Here is a 24,768-nt window from a genome sequence, read left to right on the forward strand (position 1 = left end):
TATACGTTAGGGAAAGTTTGCAAGAATATGAATATATGTACGTACATTACATCCACCTTATTTTCAGAATATATTAATTTGTCAACTATTCTGCTATTACATCTTCATAAATTCCACTAAGACTTTTTTTTATACAAACAGACGAACGGAGACAGATAAATGTGAATGAAAAGGGCAACCCATTGAGCAAAAGATGCAGTGAAAGCCTGGATGAGAACTTTATTTACTGCTTACCACTTCATACACAGGAAGTGAACTCGATCCATATATAAATGAATAACCCACATACTATTTTCTTTCACCGGGATTAACGTTGCTGTTCTTTGCACGCTTTGTTTTTTCCTTCATGTAAGCGGGGAAATCTGGCCAAGGGGGATAAAAACGAATAAATGAAAAGGCCCTTACCGATGCTAGTCCCCGAGTAGGCCCCATTGCGAGTGGGACGCACGTTATCGCCACAATTATGTCCAACAAACGGCCAGCCACACTTGCTTTGATGTGGAAGCTGCCCTGCTGTCCCATTGTTTGTCTCACACACGCATCTCTCAACACACTTTGATGCACGTTACGTAACTCAAAATCAATAGCGAGGGAATGAATCTGAAACCCACCCTATAATGTATCCGCTTACTTTGACAACAGGATGAGAAAACAGAGTAGCGTTCACTGAATATTAAGCCCTTGACGCGTTTCCATACTCATTCTGCTTACTATTTGGTGATTTTATACAGCTTCAGAAACTAATGTGGGGGATTAAGATAGTGAAGACTGCTGCGATTAATCTTCTGAACTCCATAGACGCATCCTAATGTAAATAAAATGGTCTTATCGCACACAAATCACAAAGTAAAAATGTGTTCCAATATTGACGGGGTTAAGAAGGAAAATCGAAAAGTAATAGGTAATCTGGTATATTTTATCTTTCTTTGTATTAGTAAAAGTATTAAAAACTATAACCAACGAATTCTGGATAAGAAAAATAATGTGGTATATTTTATCATTATCTGTATTAGTAAAAATATTGAAATTTATGACCAAAGAGTGCTGGATGAGAAAATAGTATCGTTCACTGACTATTAAGAAGGAAAATCGAAGGATGATAGTCAAACTGGTATATTTTATCATTATTTGTAAAAGTATCAACATTTATGACCAAAGAGTGCAGTTGTTAGCTCGCACTATTCAGAAAACGAATATCTGGCACTCTATTTTTCCCGCCAGATTAAAGCCCCGCTCACCCAGCACGTAATAGGGACGAAGCTAAGCCGAGGGGTTCTGATTCCTCTGTTCTGCATGGAGTGTGGTGCAAAGGGATGGACGACCACTATAATGAATATGCTTCACCTAACCAAAACGTGGTATCTCAAACTGGACTCGTGTGTGTGTGTGTGTGTGTGTGTGTGTGTGTGTGTGTGTGTGTGTGTGTGTGTGTGTGTGTGTGTGTGTGTGTGTGTGTGTGTGTGTGTGTGTGTGTGATGTATTACTACTGTATAACAAATATTATCCTCGCCAAATACTAAATAGCTGGTCTACATTATTTATTTATTCATTGTTTTAACGTTATCATTATTTATATTACTATCATCATCATGACAACAACTAGCAAAGATTCAGGAAGCCTAACATTCCCTGCTTTTCTCGGGTTTCGTCCACCCCTTCCCTCCTTTGCCTCCCTCTTGCTTTCACCTCGGTATTATTAATGTTCTCTCCCTGCCTCACTTACACGGGTCATTTTTCACGTTCCTATCTTCACCTCCTCCCCTCGTATGTTTCCTCTTCATTATTCTTCTCCTTGCATCTGATTAGAGGAAGAATTTATTGGCACGAAGGCGGATCTGCACTGTGGTATTAGCTTTTGTTTTATCCTTTCACTATTCCCATCCTCTCTGATATATGAGTATTTTCTTATTCACGAATGATCCTTTGCTTCTCTTCTGTATGGCTGGCTGTCTGGCTCTTTGTCTGCTTATCTGTCTCAGTGCGTTTGTTTTTTTTACAGTCTCTCTCTCTCTCTCTCTCTCTCTCTCTCTCTCTCTCTCTCTCTCTCTCTCTCTCTCTCTCTCTCTCTCTCTCTCTCTCTCTCTCTCTCTCTCTCTCTCTCTCTCTCTCTCTCTCTCTCTCTCTCTCTCTCTCTCGTACCCCAACGATCCTCTTCACGCCATCCTCAATTGCCTCCTTGTCGCATTGTCTCGTCGTGTCATCGCCTCAGACTCCCTTTACTCCCCCAGTGATGGCCTATAAAAGAGTAAGACCGAGTGACATTTTCATCACCTAGAACGTTGCATTACCTGACACTCGTAGATAAGTGCATATATTATTGCCGGTGCATTCTGTGGGAGTTCTTTATTGTCTGACTGATGTAGGGGGAGTTTCTTGTGGTTTGTGGTTTGAATTATATCTTTTCAAATTGATGATTGTTGTATACGAGGAAGTTAGTACTAAGTCGGTGTATTGCTGTGATTCAGTGTGGTTCAGTATGGTTTGTGGTTTTGTGGAAATAGTTTAATGAATGTATCTAAGAATTGTTTGTTTTTTGTTATTTTTACGGGAATCTGTTCGAATACAAACACCATGTATTGTGTTGAAGCCAAGAATAACATGCAGGTGCTACTTTTTTTTTTTTTTTTTTTTTTTGTGTGTGTGTGTGTGTGTGTGTGTGTGTGTGTGTGTGTGTGTGTGTGTGTGTGTGTGGTGGAGGTTTGCGAGTGAAGCGTGGGGGGCGAGCTGAGCACCTGCATGGCTTCGTACAGTGGGTGTTCGGTGGGGTGGGGGGAGGTGAGAGGTGAGGAAGGGTGTAGAACTGAGGATTAGTCACGTGTATCCAGGTGCCAATGCTCTGTTTCCCTAACTTACATATTGCCTTCTGTCACATATCAAGCAACATTGACTCAAGGCAAAGAGCGAACAAAAATTCCTATTACTTTCAACCAGTGTTCACTTTAGCAACTCTCCAACTAGTTTCTTCATTTCTGTTCTTTTTTGGTGCTCGTCTGGTGGATGGAGGCATGTAGAAGTGGACCGTAGGAAGGGAGGTGGAGGGTGTGGGGTTCTTAATCCTGCCTACGATGTTGTGGTGTTGCGACAAGATCTCTCAGTACTGACCTGGTGTGGTGCAGTGCGTGTTATGTGTCTGTGGGTGGTGGTGTGTACTGTGGTGGTCGTGATCAGTGTGGTCTTGTACTTGAATGTGGTATTCTGGTGTGATTACTTTATTGGGATTGGAAACCTGAAGGAGTTGGCGATGTGTCCCTCGCCGGATATATTTTACTTCAGAGGTTAAGAAGTTTGTGGCTGGAAGCGTGAGTGAATGGTGTTGTAATTTTAAGACGCACTTCTAGCTGACAAAACACTCTGATTCAATTACGGTTCGCTAATAGTATTATTTTTAATCATTTTAATAAGTGTTTGCATTATGTCACTGATCTATTCTGAAACTTTATCCATCACATATACACAGAAGGCTTGGCTTTCTACTTGCTCCTAGAAAATCTGTAGCCAGTAAAGCACATGACAAAAGAGAAATCTTATAACTAAACGTAAAAATAGGATCGTCACATGATTCGGCGAGATTGGTAAAATAAAATAAGAGTGTGTTGTGATTATATGAAAAAAATAACTTCAGACACTAAGTCCAACTTAATGATATGACGCTAAAATTATAATATCCCTTATAAATGATCTTTCGCTTCAATATTCTTGTGAGACACGAACAATTTTGAGAGTTTTAGAGGAAAGAAAGAAAAAAAATAAAGTGTCAACTATTATTGACTGGGACGCGAATGAACAAACACTTCTAATTTCAAAATAGTAGATGAAATAATCCTGTGAGGTTCTGAATAAAATCAAGCTTACTTTGCAATCTAATTTTGTTAAGAGTATTGAAGCAGAACCTTTCCATAATCACAAGTTGCCTCGTGTTTGGTGTGAGGCAAGGGACAGGGAGGCAAGATGGAGGTGGCGGGAGTGGACAAGGGTGGTGGCAACCTGCGACCCTCGTTTTCACTAGATTTTAGAAACATTCGAAGTTCCATCAGAAGACAATTCAAGAAGGATTTTTACATCGAGTCTCCACATGACCTGAACGACAGCCTGAGGAAGAGTGCGGAAGCTGCCGGGCATGAAACCTTGCCAAGCAGCAGCAGCAACATTTCCCTGACCAGGCTGAAACCCGTAGTAGCACGAACCTCAACCAGCCTCCAAAACCTCGAAGCTTCACCGTATAAAGGTCAGTCAGAAGTCAAAACATCGCCGATGAAAGAAAGTTTAGGGGAGAGGATTTTCAACAAAGTCAAGGGCCTGTACAGTAGCAGAGATGACCTGGCGACCGACGGGAAAGAGAAGAAAAAGATAGTGAAAGAGTCAGAGGAATCCAGTCCCAAGAGCACCGCCTTTATCAGCAAGATCAAGGACTTGTACAGCAGCATGGAAGGCATCAACATGAGAGACAAGTCTTCTATGTCGAAGCCGCGTGGGTCCATCGACGAAACGTGGAGAAGCCTCAACCTGCTGCAGAGGTTGTACAGTAAAGACGACAACAAGAGTGACACAGAAGGAAACGATAACATGAACGTGGCCGCTCAGACAGAGGATTACTGGAAGGGCGTCCAGTTTTTGGATAGGGCCCAGGACATGGTAATAAAAGATCTAGAAGAGGATGACTTTCTGAACTCCCTTGATGCCGAGGATGATGTGCCAGAGCCGCCCCGTGACTGGCTGGAGCACGTCAAGCCACAGCCGGGAGAGCCGAAGCCACCGCCGCCAACGGGACGAAGAGGAAGGAACTCCATCATCTCCTTAAATGGCTCCATTCATTCCATCTCATCGCTGCCCACCTCGCCGCCTCCAGCTTCCGAAAGGGTCATCAGGAACGCCAAGTACTCCAGCACCCGGCGAGGCAAGGTGGCCCGCCAGACCTTCCAAGTGTATCCCAAAAGCTTTAACCAGATCAAAAAATTCGGCTTGAAATTTTCTCGTCGCGTCAAGGTGAGATCTTATTACTATAGTCGTTACTTGTTATCTCGCGATATGTGTGTGTGTGTGTGTGTGTGTGTGTGTGTGTGTGTGTGTGTGTGTGTGTGTGTGTGTAATAATAATGATGCTAATGTTAATAACAATAATAATATACGGTTTATTCGAATTACAGTTCATACATACTGAAAATATACATGAGGGAGATGGCGGGGAAGCTTATGATTAGTTCGTTAGCCTAATGGTTTATCGCTCGCACCATGATGGGGATCGCACTGTGGGGGTACCGGTCCATGCGTGGTGCCCTCAAGGACATGATCTTGTTGTGATGGCTTGTGGCACCGACTGGGCGAGGTGCTTCACGGGGAGCAGGTGGCGTTGGCGTGGGTGACGCAGCAGCCCGCTCCTTAGTTTCTCCGGGGCCTCTCGGTATCTGGCAGACAGCTTGGGTAGACTCAGAGTGGTCAGAACGTCCTCGGTGTGTGTGTGTGTGTGTGTGTGTGTGTGTGTGTGTGTGTGTGTGTGTGTGTGTGTGTGTGTGTGTGTGTGTGTGTGTGTGTGTGTTTAAAGTAAGAGATACACCGGCAAAAGAGAAAAAAGACCCACAAGTTACTAGTTGCAAAAGAAATGTAGAATATATTACTCAAATTAGAAGGATAAATGTCTTAGGAGATAAATGTCATTGAAATAACCTCCCTCAGACACAGCCACCGTTGTGAGTCAGGCAGCATTTGGCCTTGACACTCTACGTTACCCGGAGAGACGCCCATACTCTTCATTACCATTTCATTAAGCTGAGTGGTACTTTCACTCTCACAGACCAGTCACCATACGTCCACTAATTAATTGTGTTACCATTATCATGACCCGGGGTATATTAATTACACTTAGAAGAATATTTATTTATGAAACCTTCTGGAAATAAAGACTGACTAACTGAAACAGGCAAACATTAAATCAGTCGTTCATGAGTAAATAGACGGATGGTAGATTTAAAAGGGAGAAATGTTCAGGGTATCTCTCTCTCTCTCTCTCTCTCTCTCTCTCTCTCTCTCTCTCTCTCTCTCTCTCTCTCTCTCTCTCTCTCTCTCTCTCTCTCTCTCTCTCTCTCTTCTCTCTTCTCTCGAACCACCCACTCTCTTCATACCTAGCAATTCAATTCAAATATAGACACTGTCCTATTACTACCTTGAAATTCCGTGCCTCAGACTCCCTACAGTTATCTATCTCCAGACTGTACTGCCTAACTAACCCAATTGAATGATAGAAAGGAAGAGAAGGGAAGGAAAGCACATATATTGACCTACAAGAGACAAAAGCTGGGTACTGAAATGTATGTATGTCTTGTTTGTGGTGAGTGGAACTAATGCTGCTTTTTCTGTCTTCCCACAGGTATGTCTGACGTAACCATTGCTTCAAGGAGGAATGTGAGTATTGTTTGGTTTTGTATAGGAAAAGAAAAGGAAGTATGGAAGGGTTTCTTTTTTTTTTTTTTTTTTTTTTTTTTTTTTTGCCTCATTCGTCTTTATTCTTTTTTTTTTCTGAAATCTAAACTACTTTGCATTTTCTTTTCATATGCTAAGGAGTCTGAACACGGACACATCAATAAGAGGAAAAACTCAACATGGCGCCCCGAAAGTATACGAAGAATAGAATGAATAGAAAAGTTGGTTAGTTTAGTTTCTGAGGTTTAGTTATTCTTCTTTCAGACGTTCAGTTTACGGAATGGACGAAAATTTTAAGTAGGTAGAGAGTTTCTGAGTTAAAAATAAAGATAGGTTAATGAGAGAAAAATGACGATAATATAAATAACGATGGGGAAGATGGCAAGAGATGCTGTATTGACCTTGTATGACGTTGAGTAAAACTGAAGGGAAAAAACGAAGAAAGGGTGATTTTTCTTTGTAGATTCTAAATAGAAGAACAATTCAATGCATAATCTGATCGAATCTTCCTTGCCTCAAACTACCTGTTGGCGGTTTGAGGCGTAGCGCAGTCTACCACCGAAGATGTCAGAAAAAGATTATCAAAAACATTAGGATCTGCTGATAACTTAGAAGTAGTAAAAAGTCTATTTATTTTCCCTTGAACGAAGCCTGCAAAACACGTACGCCAGAATCTAGTGGAATTGGTGCTCTGTTTTGCGGTCAGAAGCAACAAACCAAAGATTACCCGGCGATCCTTTGTATCCTCAAGGAACGAGAGGAGGTGAAGTTTGAAGAGTGGAGTCGATCGTTTGATGTTTCGTAGAGAATCCAGCTTGTATCCCCAGAACGTGCCGTGCCTCATTGTTGCTTCTTCTTTATATACACCGAAAATTCGGGCTTCTTTTCACGGCATCTGTATCCTACTTGTATTTAAGCTCTTCATGAAAAACGATGAATACTTATCAGCGCAAGGAAGGACTGTCTCGTGCAGTACGCAGTGATTTTATAAGAAACAAAAGAAAAAAAGAAATTATCAGAAAATTGTGAAAAGAATTTTTAAAAATGTCCGTGTTGCCATTCGTGATGTTTTTGAGGATTTGATTTCACTTACAAGCTTTTATAAATTCCAGGATAAATCTCTCATAAAAGAAATGTGTGTGTGTGTGTGTGTGTGTGTGTGTGTGTGTGTGTGTGTGTGTGTGTGTGTGTGTGTGTGTGTGTGTGTGTGTGTGTGTGTGTGTGTGTGTGTGTGTGTGTGTGTGTGTGTAAAGGTGAAGGAGAAATCAGTTCAGTGCCTGGGAGTTGGTCTGCTGGATTCGATACTTTTTTTTGAGTTTTGCAATTTGAGAACTCAGAACCACTTGACATGATGCGAAACTTTAGTCTTAAAAGTCACTCTCAAGTTTCACCTTTTCTCTTAACTAATTTTACTTACTGTTAGGTGTGCCGTATTTTATTATGTATCCACGGAATGACGTCAATATTTATCTTACGTAGCCATAGACAGAGAAGGTAATTCAATTAATGCATTACTCTAGCCGAGCCGGACACTGCATGTCAGTCTTAAACACATTAAAACTTTTTTCATTTGGGAGTCGATATGAGTTTGGTAATGCCTCACAGCACAGACACTCAAAAAGCTGGTATTAATATTAGTGTATGATATTTCTGCCATATATTAAGAGATTCACATATCGATACAGTGCTTCTTTAAATTTAGATGAAAGAATTGCGTAGTAACGATTGGAATAAAACATGCAGAGCTAGGATGAGAGGGACGCTCCAGCTCCATCTCCAAGACTTCTTCCACACATCATCCCGTTACCTTTTCACATCCAGGTCAGCTCATCACCATAGCGACGCCATTCCGTGGTCTGTTTTCGTATCACTTCGTGGAATGTGTATATTGTAAGTTTTATATTTTTCTATTCCATTAAAATCCCCCCTTCGTATTTTTTTTATTCCATTTAAATCCCTCTTTCTCTATATTGCAGGATTTCAAGTTTCTCTCCCCATGTAGATATATTTGTCTGAGCCGCTCCCTCGTACCCGGTATTGCTATTCTTCCTCACGCGGTGAATTTACAGTATATCGTTGTTTATAGTTCTTTGTGCTGTGTGGAGTTAGGGCGATATAACCGATTATCACCAAGGGAGTGTACGTGTTGTTTGTGAACCCGCTGTGCCTCATACCGTGCCCAGTTTGAATAGACACCTGAATACTAACCATACTTGACCTCATAACTAGAGTATCAGACCATTGGGTACGTTTCCTTGTTACAATTTTTGGATGTGTTGCTGTTTGCCATTTATTTTCACTTCCTGATTGTCATCCTCGATCCCTCCATCTTATCTTTTCCTTCTCAAATTTTTTCATCACTTCCAGCCCGAAATTATAGCTACTGTCTATCTATCAATTGTCACTATATCACTCGCGACAACCGAAAGAGAAGTCAGGCTGGTGTTATATTCAATTTTGTGTCACAGGACGGTCGGCAAACAGTACATCGCGGCTTGAGTAGAAAAACTTGAGTCCTCACCGTAATAGTACACCATATCAGCCTCTTTGAAGCTTCCCCACCAAACTACATTTCAGAGTGTAAAGCTGCGAAGTCCCCCATCTAATTATTGCAGTTATATATGTACGCATTTTTCAGGACGCCAACCTTTTATCTTTTCGTGCTTTGATCAGTGTTCTTTTTGTTGTCAACGAGCTGCACGGTGCGAAATTAAGAGCATTGTAGTTATTTCATAGCTTGTCGCAGCGCATTTAAGCCGTGACCGTAAGAAAAAAGCTGCTTGCATCTCGTCGCTGCTTAGTTGACTGTTAGATGATTATAGCAGTGTTGAAGACATCAGAGAGAGAAAGAGAGAGAGAGAGAGAGAGAGAGAGAGAGAGAGAGAGAGAGAGAGAGAGAGAGAGATAAAAAGACAGAGAAAAAGACAAAAAGACAGACAGAGACAGATATTAAATGGAAATCGATTTCATGTTTATAATTACGTCTTCATATGTTACAAGTTTCTCTCTCTCTCTCTCTCTCTCTCTCTCTCTCTCTCTCTCTCTCTCTCTCTCTCTCTCTCTCTCTCTCTCTCTCTCTCTCTCTCTCTCTCTCTCTCTCTCTCTCTCTATTGCATCCCCCCATCACCTCTACACACAGTCCTCCCCTCCTCCCACCCCCACCATAATGAAGTGAACCACACAAGGGAACGCAGGACGAAGGGTGCCAGCCAGCCAGTCATCCCAACTTGGCACCTCGTCTTGGCAGATGGGCCGCGGTACCAGCGTGGTTAGTGGTGTGGGGAGAGGGAGGGAAGGGGCTCAAAGTATGCAGGGAGTGCTGATAAAGAAAACTATTAAAGGAAGATATGGGAGGATCAGTGAAGCGAGAACAAAGTTTGGGAGGAAAAAATGGGATATGGTAAAGGAAAAAAATATGGGAGAGATAGAAAGGGAATTTTTTTTGCTGTAGAAGATATGTGTACATACTTGGATGGATGTTCTCAGAGGAAGGTGATTAAAAGATCTGTTAAAACGGAGAATTAAGAGTATAGGTGAGATGTTGAGACGTACAGCGAAAGAAAAACGGATGTGATAGAAGGAGAATCGTACTGATAATGATCGTGTAAAAGAGGTTATTTGTAAGAGTCTTTATTTTTTTAGATTTGTACCCAAGAGCCTTCGTGTTGCTTCGCCTCACGTGTTGCTCTTGACTGGAGACTCGCAATAGAAGACATGGTTCACGATGGTTGTCGCCTTACGAGTGTAGAACAAAATTCCCGCCTCGCTGCCTCGTTCTTATGTAGCAATAATATGAATATGAATGATGTTTGAGGCGTATATTTGTGTCTGTGTAGCTAGGGATTGCTTGCACATAAGCGTTCATAATATAGTCTGTTTGGTAATAAACATACTTATAGATACTCGTGCTCCAGCTAACATGAGACTCTTGTACTGGACACCTTTTCAAGTATAGTTAAAGATTAAAGAGCGGTGAAGAAAACTTACGCTGAAGATATTATGAGTGAACTTTTTTTTTTTTCCTTTTCTTTCGCATAATTGTGTGAGAAAGTCTATCGGAGGTGACAAGTTACACGGAGCACACACGGATGTCAGCAGCAGTACGTAGGTACACTCAAGTGGCTAACAGTTACCTTACCAGTCAGCGTGGGCTCCTCCTCCGTACAATTACAAAGGTCTACTGGAATTGGGCGAAGAAGTAAATGAGACTCTTCGGAGCAATAAAACGACTTACACATCCCGGAGGAAATCCAAGTCGCAGTTTCCTGATGTCAGGCGGCAAGACTCTGAGCAAGAGACCAAGTTGCCTAACATTGACAAGGGGAAAAAATAATAGATAAATAAAAAGATATAAGGTACATTGAACGATGCCACTTTTGTGTATCGATAGAATTAAATGTTTGTTTAGAGCTCAACTACTTGTGATGATATGGACAAATTATTAATGCAAGGGGGAAAAAAAGCAATGAAAGAATGGAATATAAGTAGGAAAAGAAAAGATAAAAGATAAGATAAAGTGAAAAATGTGAAAGGCAGTAAAACAAGGAAATCAAGGAAGCTGCAAGAAGCTGTCAGTTATACATGGCACTCCTTTTATAAAACATACCTGCCAGAGTACACCTATCACCCTCGTTCTTGGCTCAGCTTGCAGTAGGAGAGAAAAGAAATGTCTGTGTATAGAGACGGTGGAGACTTGTAGCAGTGTGTGCGTATGGGATGTAGCAGGTGTTGTGATGTAAACGTAATGCTGCGCTGAAAGAAAAATTCCCAGAGGACATTTTTTTTCCTTTCCTATAAGAGTTTGTTTCCATAGAGACCCTATTCTGACGGAGATATAACTTTTTTTTCATATCTTCTTCCCTTCCAGCCTTCCTTCCTATCTCCTACTGCTCTCTTCACAAAGCGCGAGGAGACGCATTTCGCTCTTTTCTGTCAGTGTAGCTTATAAAGAACAGCTATTTTTTTCCTCTTATAGAAAGTGGTCAGCATAAACCATCCGTTCCTTCATTGCACTGTGTCTTGCATTTCTCATTTCCTGCATGCGTCAATATAGCGTAAATTTATCATATCTCACACATTTATTACTCATGTCGCTTTTGAATGTAACTTGTCATAATAACCTTAGCGCCAGGGTGTGTTTGTTAACATACTATACCATCTTTGTGTTGAAAAGGGACGTTGGATATACCTTTGATAAGTTACCGCCAACGTATAGTCAGTTACAGCGTTGTGTTTACAAAATACATAATCCCATTGGTAGTGGTAGCTGCGGTACAGGATGTGCTCGCCTCCCAGTCAGTGAAGCTCAGGCCGGAGCCGCGCGGGGTTACGGAGTCCAACACACAATGTTCCCTCTGGATGAGTGTTGTCTATGGGCCTCATCGATCCGTGCCCTCAAGAAGCGACCACTGGAGACCTTTGCTTCCTCTAACACCATCACCACCTCGGACCACCACCCTGTTGCCACCACAACACTACCACCACTCATACCATCACCCCATCAGAATACCGCCACCATTCTACCACCCACTCATCTATACCGCTATACACTGCCATGTAACAGCCGTCCCACATCTTCCCCACTGCTGGACTAATCCGCCTTCGCCACACACTACCCCGTCCTTCAACACCACCACACCATTTATGTCACCAGCACCACTGCAACACCTCTGTCACTATTTCTATTCCTCACTTCCACTTTAATTTTTCCGTGTCATCTACCACTGAACACCACTTACGTCAGTCTCCTCTGCTATCACCACCACCGCCGCCACCAGTGACGTCACCGTTGCGTCACTGCTGCTACCACCACTACCGCTGCTGACAACACCAGCATCACCGTCACGCTAAATATACACCTGCTAATGGTTGTCTTACATGGCGACATCTGCTCACATCTTGTAGTGGGTGAGCGGCTCAGTGGCCCAATGGTTCGGCGCTATTTCCTGGAGAGTCCTCGCCTTAAACAACGTTTTATAAGTCACTCCCCACAGGCTGATCTCAGTGAAGTGGTTGCCTAATAAAAATGTACCTACAGAGGACCACCGTGAATTATTTGTTTTGAGTCAGTCTTGGGGGGCTTTGTTGCTGTCTGAGTCACGCGTGGCACGGCCCTCTGGACCGGCTTCTTGTTGTTGTGTAGAGTGCTGTGAGCAGCTCCACATTTAGAGAACTGTGTACCTATTTGTGTGTGTGTGTGTGTGTGTGTGTGTGTGTGTGTGTGTGTGTGTGTGTGTGTAATTCACCTCGGTTTCTGCTGGTCACCCTGCTGGTCACCCAGCCAGTCTTCCCCATTACGGAGCGAGCTCAGAGCTCATAGACCGATCTTCGAATAGGACTGAGACCACAACACACTCCATACACCGGGAAAGCGAGGCCACAACCCCTCGAGTTACATCCAGTACCTATTTACTGCTAGGTGAACAGGGGCCACACATTAAGAGGCTTGCCCATTTGCCTCGCCGCGCCGGGATTCGAACCCGGCCCTCTCGATTGTGAGTCGAGCGTGCTAACCACTACACTACGCGGTGTGTGTGTGTGTGTGTGTGTGTGTGTGTGTGTGTGTGTGTGTGTGTGTGTGTGTGTGTGCGTGCGTGCGTGCTCGCTCGCGCCAGTGACTGCATGCCTGCATGCTTTGTAAGTGAAAATCATTGAAATTTATTGCGCTGCACAAGCAGAATAATAGGTACATATTGTTTGGGATGAGACGTGATGATGAGGGTTGGTGGTGGACGAAGCCAAACTGGGCAGCCTGAGGACAACGAGAGATCCACGCCCACCGGTGACTGTGTACCCAAAGTGTAGCTTCAGTCTGTACAATGGATATGTATCGATTACAGCTCGAAGGTGCTATTCCGCCAGACAAGCTATTTTCGTGAGTCTAATAACAAATGATTCATATTGATAACGTTAATGTTTCAATATTGGCGTAAGTATCAAGAGTGCCTTCGTGGCCATCAAAATGTTGTGTGATGACGCGTATATTTACAATATTGCAGTGAAGCGTCATTTTTTAAGTCCGTGCAATATATTTGTTTTTGCAAGCAAGTATTGTCACTTCACTAGGAAGTCAGGAGGCTGTGTGGTGAGGATAAGATGTGAGAGGCGACTTTACGGAAGCACAAATACGTGGTTCCGTCAGCAATTTCCGTCGGCGTGATTTTTAATTACCGCCATGTTACTTACACACCTCCCTTCTTCCACTAGAGGATCAGACAGATGAAGTACCGGTAAAGGAGGAGATTATCTTAGGTAATAAGAAACATTACCACTGGGAAAGAATGTTCAAGTTAGCAAAAGCCGTGATCGATTTCCAGAGACATAAAAAATATCTTAGAAAAAAAGAAAAAAGAAAGAGATTAAAAGGGAAAAGATATGTACTTTTTCTGACGAGACCTTTGCTAGATGAGGCCTGAACGTGTGTGGTGAGGCAGTGACTGGCGTGATTGGTGTTGGCAGTTGGCTCGCGGTTTTTGTGATTTTTTTTTTTATCAGCTGTGTCCACGCCCAATATGCCTCGTGTCTGGGTGTCGCCACGTGCCCACCAACACACCCTTGCTCAAGCTGCCTCAGTTGAAATAATTCGTAATTCAGACTTGATTAGGATTTGTATGTCGGTTGGTCTGTACTTGGAATTACAGAAAGCATAAATAGTACGTATATCCCTGGAATTTTATATATTTAATAGATGAGTAGTTGCAGTAATCAACACTAAGAGTAGAAACATCAGCATCTCTCTTCTATCAGTGTGTGATTTTGTGTATGACGTGTGTGTGTGTGGTGTGTGTGTGTCTGTGTGAGAGAGAGAGAGAGAGAGAGAGAGAGAGAGAGAGAGAGAGAGAGAGAGCGTCGTATACAAACATGACTATTTATGATATTAATAATCACACACCAAAAGGGTTTCAGGGACTCACTACCTCTCCTCCACTGTAAATATGCATCTGAAGTAACAAGGATAGAAACAGAAGCAGCAGTGGCGGCGTTCGTAATAAGCAAGCCATGCAATAATTCTTCGTGAAATGTTAAAATGTGCCATAAAGAACAGAATGAAAAATTACCCTGTAAACCTAAAATCCATCACCAACTCCGATAGCTCACCAGTATTGATTGCCGAGAAAAAATGAGTTGAGCCCGGTCACACTTACCCAGACCGATGACGGAGGCTTGGCGGAGTGGTGCTGGGGTTGCTGGGAGTGATGTTGCTGTGCTTAAGTGAACCACAGAACCTGACTAAAGCATGTCCTCTTCCGCCTATCAGTTCAGTAGAAGTATTGAAATGTGGTAATGTGAGGAAGAATGTTTGGGGTTGATGGCCATTATGTAGATGTGAATAACATGCAAATTGTTCAGAAGTATTTAGTTATGATAATATTTATTGAGGAGGTCCAGCAGTGATAGTCATTATGTATACGTGACATACAAAGTGTTGTCTCTTTTCATTTCGAAGGATATGTTGATTTTAATGAATAAGGGAACAACCGTCTGTAAATGGATGGTCTTATTAGTTTTTTATGATAAAATATTGTCGTTATGGATAGCAGTATTTAAAGTGATAACTATATATTAAAGTGTTTTATTAACAGTGAGATGTTTGAGGGCCAGATCTCTTCAAATTGTTGATTTTTTAAGTAAGAGGGGAAACTAGCTAAGTGCAAAAAAAAAAATTAAAGACCTACTTGATTGCCAGTTCCCCAAAAGACAGAAACAAATATCATGAGACCTCCCTCTTAAAAGAAGTTCAGTCGTAGGAAGATGGAAATACACAAGAAGACAGGGAGTTCCAGAGTTTACCAGAGAAAGGTATGAATGACTGAGAATACTGGTTAATTCTTGCATTATAGAGATGGACAGAATAGAGGTGATGGACAGAATAGTGTGCAGCGAGGCCGCAGGAAGAGGGGAGGCATGCAGTTAGCAAGATCAATAGAGCAGTTAGCATGAAAATAGCTGTAGAAGATAGCAAGACATGCAAAATTCAAAAGGTTGAAGATAGTCAGAGGACGGGAGTTAATGAGAGGAAAAGCTTTTGATTCCATCCTTTTTGATAAAACTTTTATTTTTTATCTTTCTTTCTTTCCTAATTAAATGTTGGAAATTGAATAGTTACAATGGGTGATTTTAACTATATGCTTTGCTAATTGTGAAATGTTTAAAAAGTTGCACTCTCCTCAGGAAGCAGGATAATGTTCCGCACCCTTGCCGTTCATGATTAACATTTGGGTATTGGCTGGGCCTGGCACGCCGCCATGGCCCAGTGACGCATGGCGCGGTTCGGCTCGTTGGCATCATAAGTTAGGAAATTAAGAATGAACATTTCTTGTTTAATCCTCCATTAACTAACACTTGCAGCATAAAAGTTCGAGTAATGTGTGTGTGTGTGTGTGTGTGTGTGTGTGTGTGTGTGTGTGTGTGTGTGTGATATAGAGAGAGAGAGAGAGAGAGAGAGAGAGAGAGAGAGAGAGAGAGAGAGAGAGAGAGAGAGAGAGAGAGAGAGAGAGAGAGAGAGAGAGAGAGAGAGAGAGAGAGAGAGAGCAAAGCTAGAATGCATATAAGTAGCCACCATTTATTTATCATACACTTATTGATTTTATAGACAACTCTTCAAAGAATAAGCAAAGGTTGACAGTAAGGTAAGTAGAGCGTGTATAGGGAGCGAGGAGACGGCCAAACCCTCCTGTCCCAAGAAATCATTCCGAGTAGAAGCCAGGTAAGCGTCGCCTCTAGGTGTAGGAGAGGATGTCAAGGACGCCTTAGACATCTTAGTGGCAGTACTTATATGTGGTTACATCACCTACTGGAAGAAAGGGTAAGGAGTCCGCCCCATAAGTGTTGCATCATGTAAACCTTTTAAGGTTTACATGATGCTATACTATAAGCACGGAAATGTAGTGATTTTTTTTATGCATGGAAAAGTGAAGATCTTGTATTGTGTTAATGTAACAACGAACTCTACAGAAATTTCATGAAAATAAAATAAAAAGGATTAGTTTTTTTATTGATCTGCACTGAAGAGCAGAAAATTTTTTATCCTGTAATAAGAAATAACGTAATTAGAAAAGAATCTTGCTTTTAGTGAAACATTTGTGCATGTTTTTTTTCTTATTACAAAAAAATGTTGAGAAGATGAGTTTTGAATATTGAAAATAGAAAAATAATATTTTTAACGTTTTGAAAAAAACAAAAGTTTTAAATTTTGTAATGTACAGAAAGTATAGAAGTTCTGGCAGCGTTTGATGAATAGCTCAGTTATTGTTTCCGCAAAGGATGGAGAGAGATTTGGGGTTAGGAGTAAATCACACTGGAATTCCGTAAGTGCTGCTTCACGGACGGGACTTTACAGCGGCACTACTACTTTAACCCTTTGATATAAGCGTGATTCTCGCCCTTTTAAAAGATGAAAGAACGCGTGTGGAAAAGGAAAGAAAAAATAGTTTAACGCATCACTTTACTTACAATGAGATGAAGAAGCATGCGTTGATGATGATGGTGATGATGAAAATAATGATGATTGACATGTGTGTTTTCGTAAAAGTGGTAGTAGTAGTAGTAGTAGTAGTAGTAGTAGTAGTAGTAGGAGGAGTAGTAGTAATAGAAGTAGGAGTAATGGTAGAGAGAGAGAGAGAGAGAGAGAGAGAGAGAGAGAGAGGAGGAAAGGTCATGTATGAAATGATTTGTGCAGCACCAATTACAATAAATCAAAAGTATATGTAACCATGATAAATGCATGTCAGTAAACATTTGCAAAACGAATGTTGTAAAATTAAATAACATTTTGAATAGTAATATCATTTTTGGTAAATAGATAAGTTGTTTCTCACTGTATACACATGTTTTTCTTTCACCATTCTGCCTTTTATTCACCATGTAACACTCTCTCTCTCTCTCTCTCTCTCTCTCTCTCTCTCTCTCTCTCTCTCTCTCTCTCTCTCTCTCTCTCTCTCTCTCTCTCTCTCTCTCTCTCTCTCTCTCTCTCTCTCTCTCTCTTACACACACATTCATGTACACATAGGAAAATAAAATCCCACAGTAATTTTACATCTCTCATAAATTCTCAGTCTGTTTTGACATTTCCATTCATACAAACTTTCTACATTTCTTTCCCCCGCTTTATTCCATCTGCTCACCTTAACTCTTCCAAGAATATCACCACCAGTAATGAAAAAAAAATCTTCCACCTCCTCTCATCCGCCCCTCCTCCTCCTCCTCCTCCTCCTCCTCCTCCTCCTCCTCCTCCTCCACCTCCTTCCTGACGTTCGATTCTCCTCATCATTCATCTCGGAAATCCTGAGGTCTTGTGTCTGGAGGTATCGAGCAAGTGGCGGTGTGGCAGTGTTGGTGACGGGGCCCAGTTGGTCTGTGGCAGTGACGGGAGGAGGGTCGTGGGTGAGAACTTGCTGGCACGCGGCCTCACGCTGTCGTAGTTCGTGTTTGTGTTCGTTCGCACGGTGGTGGCAGTGGTGGTTTTGGTGCTGCGTGGTGCATGTGTACTTGTGGGTGTTTGTACGGTGGTGGTGTTACTGTGCTGTGGGTGTGTTTGTTCTCTTCACCCCATGCAGTAGCGTCTAATCTCGAGTATCCACGCACGGTTACGTACACCCATGGTTGTGTTAATACGTGGAAAGTGAAAACTCCCGTGCAGGAAGTGATGTTTGTGTATTCAGTGTCGACCCAGAGATTTCTTGTGCTAGTGGAGAAAAGTGTGACGCTCAGAATGTATCGACAGGAAGAAAATAATATTTAGATGGTGTTACACGTGTTTTAAGGTGCTGCGGGACCAAAGGAAGTGTCTAAAAGGAGAGTAAAGTGAATCCGTCTTGTGTCAGTTGTCTTTAAGGAATAATTTTAACCTGTGAACAATGTGTCTATTTTTTTTTTCTTGTATAGCTGAGCAGGGCGGAGAAGAGAAATAGTGGGTGATGAGAACATGGCAAAGAGAAAGAAAGGTCGAGTTTTGTAAAGGTATGAAAAAAAAATAAGATGTATTTTGTTGCCAAGTTTTTAGTGAAGTAGCTTCCGCCTTTCTTCGGTTCATTTACTTCTTGTCCAAACCTTCCCCTTCACTGGCTATTGCATGAAGGGTAAACTTATATTAGGGGGTAAAGAGAGAGGCGAAAAAGGAAAAGTATGATGAGTTAGTTGTACATATATCCCAAGATACCAAGAGATAAGTGGTCGCTGTAGTGATTATATCTGCTTAGCTACTGCTGTGAGTAAACCAAGTCTGCTGGCACTAGATGAGAGGAATGAGGAAGAGAACAGAAAGAAAATAAAGCAAATGGGGAAAGAAAGAAAGAAAAAGGAGGTTGAGGGCTAGAAATAGGAAAAAAATACTTAAGCAAAGCCAGGAATACATACACACACAAAAAAAAACGAGACATTTCCTGAAAACCTCGTAGTAAACTTAACTTTTTAGATAAACCATGAAATTATTAAGAAAAAGTTCAGGTGTTATCTTTCGTGTGTTATTGTGTCTGTCTAACTTTTCAAACTGCTGATGTGGGAAATGTTCATCCATTGTTTGGTAATGAAAATCACTGACTGATACTAATGTTGTTATCTTTTCGCTTTTTTGTCATGTCATTACTGCTTGTCACGGTGTCAGGATTCTCTCTCTCTCTCTCTCTCTCTCTCTCTCTCTCTCTCTCTCTCTCTCTCTCTCTCTCTCTCTCTCTCTCTGGCCTAATTTTATGGACGTAATTTTCATATCTCTTAATCTTGTTTTCGTTTTGGTGTTTTCATGGTAAGATACAAAAATGTGTAGCTTGTTTGCATTTTCTATTTTATTTTGGTTCTGAATGAAATGTAGTGAACTGGCGCTATCAATATTGCCCTGACATTTACATTAAGCCTTAGTTTCTTCCTCATAATTGGTCTTTGAGGAGTTGCACTGGTGATGGAAGTATTCATTAATTTTTTTTTTTTTATTATGTGACCTTTCTATCTAACAAGCTGCTGACGACTTTATGTCATTTAACAACACAATATGTACTCTTGTTAGTCACTTTAGATAAAAGATGGCAATTCTAAATATCTAAATTCTCTCTCTCTCTCTCTCTCTCTCTCTCTCTCTCTCTCTCTCTCTCTCTCTCTCTCTCTCTCTCTCTCTCTATCTATCTATCTATCTATCTATTTTTCTCTATCTCTCTCATTTTCATTAATGTTTCAGGATATAAAAGTTCAGTGAGGTTAGTAGAAAAGGTCATTCGTCCCATAACATTATCCCCTGTTTCTCTTACTTTAGGGAAAAGATTAGCTGCTAATGTCACTCGTACGGCGCCGCCTTCGCTTCCACGTCCAGCCAAGTACTGAGTTTGTCTCCGTCAGATGTTGAGTTGGTTTGGGTAATATCTATGTGCAACAAAGTGACAGTTCGTGTTGGTAATAACCGCCCCCGTATCTCTCTCTCTCTCTCTCTCTCTCTCTCTCTCTCTCTCTCTCTCTCTCTCTCTCTCTCTCTCTCTCTCTCTGAAAAGTTTTTTTTTTTGTAACCAACGTTTTACAAATATGTCCCTACATTTAATACTCTGGCTTTATTTTATTTATTGTTACAACTTTTTCTACAAATAACCGTATGTTCTCTCTCTCTCTCTCTCTCTCTCTCTCTCTCTCTCTCTCTCTCTCTCTCTCTCTCTCTGAACGGTAAAATTTCATTCTCATAGTCTCCTTCCCCTTGATGCGAGTAAATTGCATCAGCCTCACCCTTTGTTCAATACGTCACTTATCCCGTGCGTCATTTGCCATTCATACAGCACAACAACATCGTAGAAAGTTAGAAACATTGATGCCACGAGGAATGCAGTGCCGAACACCAGATATGGGTTCTTCGTGCGTGGATATGTTGACTAGATGGAAGCGACAACTCTACCGATCATCCTTTGACAGTACAACGAGTCCCCAGTGACACTTACAAAGAACATGTGTCACTAAGACTTATTCGTGTGTCTCAGCGTGGCTCTAAGGTACACGACTCACCTCTTCTGGTCTGAACGATAGTAGTAATGATATTAGCTCATGGCAGATCATTGGTGGCATAAGTAGTGCTCTGTCGTAGTACTTTTTTTTTAGGTAAGAGGCAAATCTGGCCAAGGGCAACAAAAACGACTAAGCAAAAAGGCCCACTTAGATGCCAGTCCACAAGCATGTTCGAGAGAATTAAGGCAAAAGAATGGGATCAATGTCTTGAAACCTCCCTCTTAAATAGGTTCAAGTCATAGGAAGATGGAAATACAGAAACTGGTAGGGAGTTCCAGAGTTTACCAGGTTCCGTTCTGGTTCCGTTTAATTTCCTTGGTAGTCTGTCTTTGACTCAGTTTACTAATACTGACTAAAGTGGAAGACTTGAAGGTAACGTGCTCTGGTGTAGTCTTGCTTAGTATTCCATTATCGATGTGGTATCCTGTCACAACTCATTATTTATTAAGATCGGTTAGCACAGAAGAATTACATCTGAATTTCTTCATCGATATAATACAAGACAAAATGAACAACAGTGACACACAATAATTACAATAAAACAACCCACGCGTGAAAATAATAGACTTAATATCATAAGAGCATTGAAACTTGGTATTAAACGTTAGCATGAACGGAACCTCTATATTTTATGCTATAAAGAAATGTAGAGAGAACATTCTCAAGAGTAAACACACACACACACACACACACACACACACACACACACACACACACACACACACACACACACACACACACACACACACACACACACACACCACTTTAATCACCACCACCATCACCATCATCATCACTGTTTCCTTCCCATCTCCCAAAGCAGCGATGATTAGTAAACGCTACACAATCAAGCTATATCTTCAGTTTGCATCTCCTAGTGTATCCCTCTTTTTTCTCCTCTTTCCTAAATCTAGTGTTCCTTGCACATAGATTGGACCGTCACGCGCACGCCCGCTAGCCATCCTTCACCCGAGGCTGGTCACGACTTTCCTGGACTTACACTCCTCTAGATCCTGTCTCCCTCCCTCACCCTCTAATATATTGCCACCAGTCTGCTGGAAGGACTTAACTGCCTCCTCGATGGTACGGGCGCTTATCTTAGTCCATTTTTTTTTTAAGGTAGTAAATCGTTCCTTTTTTCTCCCTCGAGTCGTGCTCACAACAACATCCTGTTTGTGAGAAGAGTTTAGAGCTGAGGAAGAAAGGAACATCGCTTCAGTGCATGATTTCTTTCATATTCAGTGTATTTGTAACGCTACACGACTCTCTCTCTCTCTCTCTCTCTCTCTCTCTCTCTCTCTCTCTCTCTCTCTCTCTCTCTCTCTCTCTCTCTCTCTCTCTCTCTCTCTCTCTCTCTCTCTCTCTCTCTCTCTCTCTCTCTCTCTCTCTCTCTCTCTCTCTCTCTCTCTCTCTCTCTCTCTCTCTCTCTGTGTCACAGCAATTACGGTCGTCTTGCAATCCTACAGCTCCTTTCTCTTTTTATCAAAGTCGTGTTAAATCAAGTAAAATGTGGACCTCAGGGATTTATATTCCTACTTTTCTTTTATTCTCTCCTCTCCCCCAATAGAAAATTCAATGATGTCAGTTTTAGGCGTCCTGTTTCTTCTCCTTTTCATCTTTTTTTTTCTATTTCCTCCTCATTATCATCACTTTCATTATCATCATCATCATCAAAAGGCTCTTTCCGAAACAAGCCACTTCTGAGAAAAAAGGCTGACCCGTTGGGAGATAGTATAGTGTTGAAAGATGGAAATTAAGACAATACGATTATTTGAAGCAACAAATTAGCGAAGAAATACACTCTGTTACCTTCACGAGTTTCCCTCCAAGTTAACATTTACACCTAGATCAGTGTTATGCATTTGTAAGTATGCGTGTTATAGAGAGGCATAATAGATCGGGATTCCTTCGTGCAGTGGCGGCTTTTCACGAGGAAGCCCCGTCATAGAGGACATGGAAGCACCCACAAGGAAGGGCGTGGTGCCAACACTGGCCGTCCACCCCTTTGTCATGGCGAGAGAGTCCGCCATTTTAGTTCACGACTTCCTATTTGGCAAAGAGTTGTTAGTAGTTCGTCCTTTCCTCGCTGGACTGATCCCTGATCCAATCCTTCCAACACACACACACACACACACACACACACACACACACACACACACACACACACACACACACACACACACACACACACACACACACACACTTTCATGATGGCACTGCGACTGTCGGCTACATTCGTCGTTACCTTCGTTGTTTATTGTTGTTCTTATCATTATTTCGGGATTACTACTGCGTCTAGTTGTCTTGTTTTGCTTTGCATCTAGATGTCTTGTTTTGCTTTGATCCCAGATACCCAGCTTCTATCATTGCTAGGGATAACTTACTTTACTCGAGTCTCATAGAAATCCTGGATCCTGTCATGTGATAATTGTAATTTCTTTGTCCCATAGTTTATTACGTTCCCTAAACATTTCTCTGGTCGAAATAATTACTAAGTAGGTTTAAAGGAGACTGGTGTTTTTTTTCTTAGTTAATAGTTGAATCTTTCGGTTTATGTTGCAACGTGTGTGTGTGTGTGTGTGTGTGTGTGTGTGTGTGTGTGTGTGTGTGTGTGTGTGTGTGTGTGTGTTTGTTTCAGTGGAAAGAAAGGAAAGCAGTATGAGTGAGGGGACAACAGGCAGGCAAGGAGGTCCCGAAAGGAATGGGGTACAGCCAATAACGGATGGGAGGCAGTAAGAGGAAAAGAAGACATTGAGAAAGGAAGGCGGGTCATTACAGGCTGGTGGAGAGCCCTTGGTCCATTGTCGCCCTTCTGACACACGCCCTCTTTCTCAACCTGAAATCGGTTAAGCCTCCTCCTCCTTCTTCTCCTCCTCCTCCTCCTCCTCCTCCTCCTCCTCCTCCTCCTCCTCCTCCTCCTCCTCCTCCTCCTCCTCCTCCTCCTCCTCCTTCTCCTCCTTCTCCTTCTCCTTCTTCTGCTTCTTCTTCTCCTCCTCCTTCTCTTCCTCATAAATTTCATCCACTGCAGGTGAAATGTTTTGTCTTGGTTTCTCCCATTCAGCAGCTTATTGGTTGGTCGTCTATAAGTCACCCGTTCGACTTATCTGTTTTGGTCTCCACGTCTTCATCTTTTTCTTCATGTTAGTTATTTTCTCCCAGTTATGAAAATAGAGCTGCGATAAATTCTTCCTTTTTCTTCTTTTTATTGATGTTTCCTTGTTCTGCAACTTTGATATCTACATTATTTACTTTTTTTTCAGAATGAGTATAGATTTAACTTTTCGTTTCTTTGTTTGTGTGTGGGTGGGTAGGTGGGTGGATGGGTGGTTGGGTGTGTGTGAGTGAGTGCGCAGGGGCCAGACTTGATATTGAAATCTCACATCACAAAGGTTTATTGGATTTCAGAAGTATTTCATTACACAGTTGAGTTATTGCTTGCTTGTGAACGTTGGTGGTTGTGTTGTGGAATCCTGCTACTGTCTTTGTCGATGTTGTAATGTTTTCGTTTGTCTCGCTCGTTGCCTCTTTCCAGGAAAAGTTTCATATTTCCAATAGCAGTAATCTAGATGGAAATTTAAATCTTTCTGACACACACACACACACACACACACACACACACACACACACACACACACACACACACACACACACACACACACACACACACACACACACACACACACACACACACACACACAGATGAAACAAGAAAGTAGTTTGTGGAAATTAAGTTAATCTCTCTCTTTCCCCTAGATTTAGTGCTGACGTATTTCCTTAAGAAGCTTAAGTTGCCTTCAGCCTAGCTTATTTTTACTGAGCTGAGCGAGAACAATTATGAGAGGCAGAATCTTATGAGGAAATGCTCTGTTTATTTATTCATTTTTTCTTTTAGTAGTAGTATCTGCAAACAAAACTCACAATCACATTTTCTGCTATTGTATTTTTGTCTTTGTTTTGAAGCCATACTGATCTTCCTTCTCCCATCTTTTCCTGTATTTTCCTTTTCTCTGATCCTCCCTCCTTTGTCACGTCCATCCCCTGCCTTTTCCTGCCGTCCTGCTCCCCTGTGGCGTGTAAACACATAGGGCAGGCCACAGCCTAAGCGCGGCCGAGTAATCGATGGGAATGGGGAGACGCTCTAGGCCTTTCGCGCCCCTCAGAACTAGTGGGCAGCGGGAAGGGTGAGACCAGACAGGAGGGAGGGAAAAAAATATTGATGACTAGGAGGTAATGAAGGAGAAACTAACGTATTAGCTGATAGGGTTTCTCTTCTCCATTACTAAGTTCGTTGTAGTGTTTAGGTAGTGCTCTTCCTCCCATTCCATCCTACCCTTACCTTTCCGTCCAGAAGTGATTGCTTGTAGGGCCTAGAGGAGAGCAAGGA

General features: G+C 41.9%; 1 protein-coding gene across 7 annotated transcripts in view; it reads left to right on the forward strand.

The window, feature by feature from the left end:
• The window catches only part of LOC123503556 (disks large 1 tumor suppressor protein-like), a 610,283-nt gene that overhangs the window by 332,130 nt on the left and 253,385 nt on the right, over positions 1-24,768 (forward strand). The window contains exon 1 of one of the 7 annotated variants that reach the window (XM_045253422.1): positions 3,218-4,983. The exons of the other annotated variants lie outside the window; for them this stretch is intronic. Coding sequence (XP_045109357.1) covers positions 3,949-4,983 — 1,035 coding nt within the window. The 5' untranslated portion in view covers positions 3,218-3,948. Of the gene's footprint in view, positions 1-3,217; positions 4,984-24,768 lie in introns of those variants that run through there. 7 annotated transcript variants of the gene reach the window in all.

Source organism: Portunus trituberculatus, chromosome 14 (assembly GCF_017591435.1).
Source record: "Portunus trituberculatus isolate SZX2019 chromosome 14, ASM1759143v1, whole genome shotgun sequence".
Taxonomy (NCBI): Eukaryota; Metazoa; Arthropoda; class Malacostraca; order Decapoda; family Portunidae; genus Portunus; species Portunus trituberculatus.